Source organism: Phanerochaete carnosa (assembly GCF_000300595.1).
Source record: "Phanerochaete carnosa HHB-10118-sp unplaced genomic scaffold PHACAscaffold_180, whole genome shotgun sequence".
NCBI lineage: Eukaryota > Fungi > Basidiomycota > Agaricomycetes > Polyporales > Phanerochaetaceae > Phanerochaete > Phanerochaete carnosa.
In genome coordinates, this window is record NW_006767807.1 from 1 (window position 1) to 6,221 (window position 6,221).

The 6,221-nt window shown below is 55.7% G+C and overlaps 3 protein-coding genes across 3 annotated transcripts; 1 reads left to right on the top strand and 2 right to left on the bottom strand.

Annotated features, from left to right (window-relative positions):
- Positions 1–297: 297 nt before the first annotated feature.
- Positions 298–3,070, top strand: PHACADRAFT_132105 (uncharacterized protein). The gene is made up of 12 exons (XM_007402474.1): positions 298–503; positions 610–709; positions 761–881; positions 927–1,000; positions 1,061–1,263; positions 1,321–1,440; positions 1,498–1,673; positions 1,726–2,001; positions 2,054–2,547; positions 2,604–2,636; positions 2,693–2,857; positions 2,931–3,070. Exons 1-12 carry the CDS (start codon positions 426–428, stop codon positions 2,960–2,962), a joined length of 1,872 nt encoding a protein of 623 aa, XP_007402536.1. The 5' UTR covers positions 298–425; the 3' UTR covers positions 2,963–3,070.
- Positions 3,071–3,605: 535 nt separating this feature from the next.
- PHACADRAFT_179394 (uncharacterized protein) lies at positions 3,606–4,205 on the bottom strand. Its single transcript, XM_007402475.1, has one exon. The coding sequence runs from the start codon at positions 4,087–4,089 to the stop codon at positions 3,724–3,726; it is 366 nt and encodes a 121-aa protein (XP_007402537.1). The 5' UTR covers positions 4,090–4,205; the 3' UTR covers positions 3,606–3,723.
- Positions 4,206–4,221: 16 nt separating this feature from the next.
- PHACADRAFT_154854 (uncharacterized protein) lies at positions 4,222–5,550 on the bottom strand (the record flags this gene model as incomplete). Its single annotated transcript, XM_007402476.1, has 3 exons — positions 4,222–4,489; positions 4,559–4,830; positions 4,903–5,550. 3 exons carry the CDS (start codon positions 5,548–5,550, stop codon positions 4,231–4,233), a joined length of 1,179 nt encoding a protein of 392 aa, XP_007402538.1. The 3' UTR covers positions 4,222–4,230.
- Between the last annotated feature and the right edge of the window lie 671 nt (positions 5,551–6,221).

The window sequence follows — 6,221 nt, forward strand, 5'->3', positions numbered from 1 at the left end:
TATGTTCTTTCAGATGTCCTGAAATGCGCCACAAAGTCTCCTGAAACATGAACTCTTTGCTGTACTGAAATGTAGCCATATTGAGTCATTTCAGGTTCATTTCAGGCTACACAAAATTTATCATTTTCCTGCACCGCAAATGGCTACAAAAGTGGTAGCAAATCTATCATTTTGGGACACCAGAAAGCCCCGGTTAAGCCTTCGAAAATGAAACAGTTTTGATGGCTTGACTAGGACATTTCAGGTGATCTAAAATTAGCTCATGCCCGTAGTGATAGGTGTTTGAACTGTGAAACCTGCTAACGCTGACCCGGTGACTTTCCTGATATGGCTGGAAGCAGTCCCGTATAACTTAAGGGCCGCAAAGTCGTCGCATCTGCGCCTTGTTTCTGATCTCCACTGACCGCATTTTACACTGCTACACCATGGAGCAGAAGCTAGCTAGGATTGCCGACGTTTCAGAGAAAGAGTTCGATTTCATTGTCATCGGTGCGTTGCACATCGTTCTCGCCACATGCTCTCATATGTCTCATCAGTATGCTGCAGGCGGCGGTGTATGTATTCAAATACGAAGTTCTCGCAGTGTGCTGCTCATGTCCCGTTTATCAGACCGCAGGCTGCGTTGTGGCAGCCAGGCTGAGCGAAAACCCGAACATGTCTGTCGCTTTGTTGGAGGCAGGCCCCGCCCACCTCGACGACCCGATGATTTGTATGTATATATTGCCTAAGTTTTCGCCGCTCACCAACGAAATATCTTCAGCTGACCCTACTCAATGGCCTAAGACCCTCATAGACCCCGAATACAACTGGGGGTACCTCACAACGCCACAACCAGGCCTACACGGGGAGCCCACGATGTTCCCCAGGCACGTCATATCATCGTCTAGTCAAGGAAGCCCTTGTCTGACTATTCACACGCCGAACAGAGGGCGTGGTCTCGGCGGTACGTCCCAAATCAATGGGCTAGCATGGAATCTGCCACAGCGTGAAGAGATAGATGGTATGCTTCCAAACGCGTCGAGTTGATTCAATAAGCCTGACCACCGGACTGCCACACTAGCCGTGTGCGAACTTGGCAACGAGGGCTGGAATTGGGAGAGCTTTCACAAGTATGCGAAGAAAGCGCAACGATTCTGCCCGCCAGACCCAAACGAGCGGAGCGAGTTCAAGAATCTGTACAAGTCAGACGCCGTGGGGCATGACGGCCCGATTCCGCTCTCGTTCGGACGGGACAGCTGTGGCGCCGACGCTGCCTGGCAACGCGTGCGTCTTGCAGTCGTGGTCTGGCCCAGAGATGCACCGCTGATCGCTGCCCTGTAGTCTCTTGCAGAGAATGGCGTCGATACGATAAGCACGGCGCTCGACGGCAATGTCACTGGGACGTGGAAGAGCGTCTCGAGTGTGGACCCCGAGAGCCTGGAACGTGTGTATGCCGTCAATGTATGTAGCCGATCCGCCCTTTGTCGCGTCTCGAGTGCTGAATGTGCGTGCCTGTAGGGCTACCTCTATCCTGTGCTCGATCGTCCGAACCTCAAAGTCCTGCCGGATGCGTATGTGTACAAGATCATCACCTCCAAACACGGAGACGAGGTGGTCGCAACTGCGGTCGAGTTCGAACATGGTGAGCAGGTACACAAGGTTTATGCGCGCAAGGAGGTCATTGTCTCTGCTGGGTACGTATTCCCGAAATCGTGGCACTTTCTGTACGTTGACATTACCTTGCAGCGCTGTGAAGTCACCACAGGTATTGGAACTCAGTGGCATTGGTGACCGGAATATCCTCGAGCCTCTAGGCATTCCTGTTCAGCTGGACTTGCCTTCAGTAGGCACGAACGTGCAGGAACATATTACAATGGCCAACAGCCTGATTAGTCAGCTTTTCACTTTATGTCCGTTCGATGCGATGCTAATGTTCTTTGCAGAGATGGTTGAAGACCGCGGCCTGGTCACATCTGACATGCTCAATAACGAGGAGTTTGCCGAAAAACTCCGAGTGGAATTGTGAGTTTAATGCGCTAGCCTATAGGTCCACAGTTGTGAAAGCTTCTCGTAGCGGTCTGAAGGATCCCTTTCGCCTTATTCTGGACGGCCTCTCATATGTGCCCATCCAGATCGCTTCAGAACGCGCTGAGCAGCTCGCGCAGAAGCAGCGTGCCAAGATCGCAAACGGCAACTACCCTCCCGGACTCAAGGCGTCGTATGAGAAGCAGCTCGAGCTGCTTGCGAACCCCAAGGTACCCGACTTCGAGATCATGTTCCTGCCGTACTCGATCCTTGGGCCGGCGCCGGAGTCCGACAAGCCTTACCTTACCCTCTTTCTGATCGTTGGTCGGCCATTCACGCGCGGGACGATCCACGTCCAGTCTGCTGACCCGAAGGCGTGGCCGGCGATCGATCCGCGCTATTACGAGGAGGACATCGATCTGGACGTCATGGTCGACGCAACCAGGTTTGCTCGCAAGGTGGCCCAGACGGAGCCATTCAAGTCGCTCGTTTTCGAAGAACAGGCCCCCGGGCCGGGTGTGAGCACCGACGAGGAGATGTACGGTACGTGCTCGTCCTCGGCAGTTCTGAGTGAGCAGGTGCTGAGTCGCGACGTACAGCGTTTGTTCGCAAGAACACGTATTCGGGTTTTCGTACGTACCATTAGGTTGGTACGGTGGTGGGCAGCTGACCGCGTCGACCCACATAGACACGGCTGGAAGCATGTCAATGCTGCCTCGCGACAAGGGTGGCGTCGTTGATGCGCGACTCAAAGTATACGGTACCAAGAACATCCGCGTTGTTGACTTGTCTATTCTTCCGATTGAAACGGTCGTTCACCCTCAAGGCACTGTGTACGCGATTGCGGAGATGGGTACGTCTTGGAGCGTCAGGTTTATGTGCCGTGCGGAACTGTGGTCGATTGCTGAAATGTGCCTTTCCAACAGCGTGTGATATCATCAAGCGCGACTATCAGTAGTGTACAGAGCATTTAAGTTGTTCGTACTTCTAGAGCACAGCTTGTATAACTCGTGTATTTACCCACATGCCCTGAAAGTAAGTAATCGGTGTGCAGTCCCTTGATGCCCTTTCGTGCTTGCCGGCATTCAGGCTGGCTTTTGTGGGACGTACCAAAGAACGAACGTTTGAAGGACGTGCAATGGACTCGGTCTACATCTTACGCTAGACCGCGAGGCATGCTCAAGTGGTGGAATCTGCGCATGAAGCTGCCGCACAACGTCGCACAGCTGGCTTTCACACGTCCTAGGATAGCAGACGACGTCTCAAAACCTCAAGGTTTGACATATCGTCGGACTTGGCTGCGCATTCCAAGTTCCCAGGACCATCTCGCATGTCCAGTTTCTCAAATATCTGGCTGGCCGCAATTTGAAACTGAAGTAACGCCAGAGTGGATGAGCTCGTCGCACGGCTCTATGCACTTGGGCGGGCCGCTCCAATATCTCTGGCAGCAAGACATCGACGAATTCGCTGGCACTGCGTCAGGTGACGCTTGTGTGCTTGTACTAGGGCTTCATGTACAGATAATACCTGACCTTCCGGCACGTTTTGGCACACACATCCCGCTGCACGTCTATGGACGACGCAAGTTGACCTCACGGAATCTTCGAAGCGGTCTCCATCATGCACGCGCCCAAGCAAGACGTCCAATACTGAGCACAGTTACACAAGGTGCTTTCGACCACCGCCCACGTCGCATCTACACACATTTCCGACATCCGTTCATTTCATCAGGTACGGCGTCGGGCCATGCGTCTTCAGAAGCTGCTTCAACTCCCCCATCTCCTCCGGGGGGCTCAGCCTGTCCAACGTGCGGTCGATGAGCCCGATCTCCTCGGCCGTCGCGTTGAAGCTCAGGCGGTGTTGATTCACTTTGGAGAGCGGCGTGCTGTCGATCGTCGTCGCGAACTCCTCCTCGAGTTGCGCGCGGATGAGCGACGGCGCGATCGGCGTGTCCGAAAACACGGGCGACGGCTCGCCTTCGATGCCCCCCAGCAGCAGCGCGTACATGACCCGCACGGACCAGGCGTCGCCGGTCTTGAACGCTGAGATGGCCGTGGTCAGGTCAGGTGTGTCTGTGCACGGCATGGAGAATTCGAAGCGCTTGCCTCGGTAGCGGTGCAGGATGAACAGCGCCCTTCTTGACAAGACGAAAGTCACGGGGACGCGCTTTTGTCCGCCGGGAGCCGCGTCGTCTGAAACGAAGAGCTACGCCGTCGAACGTGAACGTCATGTCTGATGGGTCAAAACATAGGGCATGTCACGTACGACATAATCCAGCCGGATGTCTGCCGCCAGACAAGAAATCTGACGGTTGAGGGCGGTCGACCGCCGGAACGACGGCTCCGCTTTCGGCATGAGTTCTTCGGCAGAGTAGAAGCCTTTCGTGTTCGAAAGCTCCTCGATCTCCTGTTCGCTGCGGAGCTTTCCGCAGATCGTCTTGTGCGGGTACGGTTTCCCGTGCTTCCAGTCTTGACGCTGGCACTCCCTGCCACGGCGAGGATGAGTTTTTTCTGGCGCTCTCCCACATGTTTGGGCGGTAGGAAACGGCACTCACGACGAGCAGTAGTATACGAACCGGTTCACCTTGCGGCACGCACTGCAGGTCCGAAGCTTCGCGCCACCTTGCTGCGCACCAGTCGAGGCAGTGCCGCAAGTATGGCAAGGGGTGCCTGAAGGACCTTTCCTGGGGCCCGCTGCTTCTGGGTGGGTCTGCTTGAATGCGATGACAAGTTTCTTCGCTGCATCTGGGGAAAGAGAGGCTGTGATGTGCCGCAAGGCCGTGCGCATCGAGGAGTTGAGGCTGTCCATTGAGACAGGTTTGGTGACCTCGTCGTGTCTTTCGTACTATACGCGCGAAGTTAGGGAAGGGTCTGTGGATATGCAAGCAGAAAGGCTTACGAATACGAGGAATATATCGGTGACGACACGGGTCAAATGATAGGCCCTCCAAAGAGTCCATATTCGCAGAGCTGCCTTGAAGCCGGGAGTGTTGCGCTCGTACGTGGAAAGGTTGCTGACCCGGTCGATGGCAGGATGCGACGGAAGAATCGGTGCGATGTGTCCCGCGTGTATGACATGCCCTGGCAATGTCAGAGTCATCACCAGGTTGAGGTACCCCTGACCGCCATCCGAAGCCAGATGATTGACCGACGTTTCTGGGCACCACTTTCTCTCGGTTTCCGCCTGAGACGGCGGGGCCGACAGCGCGGAGCAGTAAACGCCTTTCTCTATGCAGGCTCTTCGTCGTGCATCAGAGGCTCGCTTCCAGTCGACCTCGAAGCTTTCCCAGACTTGGGCGGCCATCACCGAGAGCTTGACTTGGGTGCCCATGAGATTTGTGGCCACCTGCTCCGTGAACATGACGGAATGGTCTGAGTTTAGCAACGATATAGAGCTGCTTCGGATCAGACGGGAGAGGCTGCCGGACTCGGGTAGACGGTCTGGCGGTTCGTAGTTGCGTTTGAAGTCGTGGTCCCAAGAGGCTTCCCAGGCCTGGAAGGAAGCATGGATGTCCGGTCGAGGGGTTGTCCACACGAAAAGGGCCATCTTAGCTCCACTAGGCTGTTAGTTCGGGGACAGATGGCGGACTAGACACCGATGGCAAAATCGGCAAGGTCACGGTGGACACGAAGACAGCGCTCTGGATGAGTTGATCATCTATCACGGCGCAACCCACGTGGCCGCCACAACGCCAGGCTCGGTCCGTCGCTTTCTTCTCTCTGTGTCCAGCACCACAACATGCTACGCCCGGCCACGCTGGAAACGCCACAGTTTCCTTCGCGTCTCCAGTTGTGCTTGCCACGCCGGACTTGGCCGGATGCGCTCCAGAAGAGGAAAGCTTCGCCTTCTTGTCCGCCTCATCGGCCATGCGAAACTGCCTTGTACGCCGATCGTGGCTGACACGACCGCGGAAGGTCCATGTTCGAGGTCTTCCGGGAAGCTGGCGGTCCAGTCCCAGTCAGCCTCATGTCAGCCGGTGCTCGGCATGTTCCCGACCTCCGAGTCTTGCTTGGCTCCCCTGTCCTTTCACACCAACGACATGGCCGAGCTGGCTCTGACCGACGTGGACGGCGATGTCCTGGTCGATATCTTCCTGCAGCTCTCGGTGAAGGACCTCCTCAGGGTGCGGCAGGTATGGTGGTGCTCGTGCACGTGTTTCGGTAGAGGATCTCTAACGTGCCGCACGCAGACCTGCAGGTATCTGTACGACCTCACTC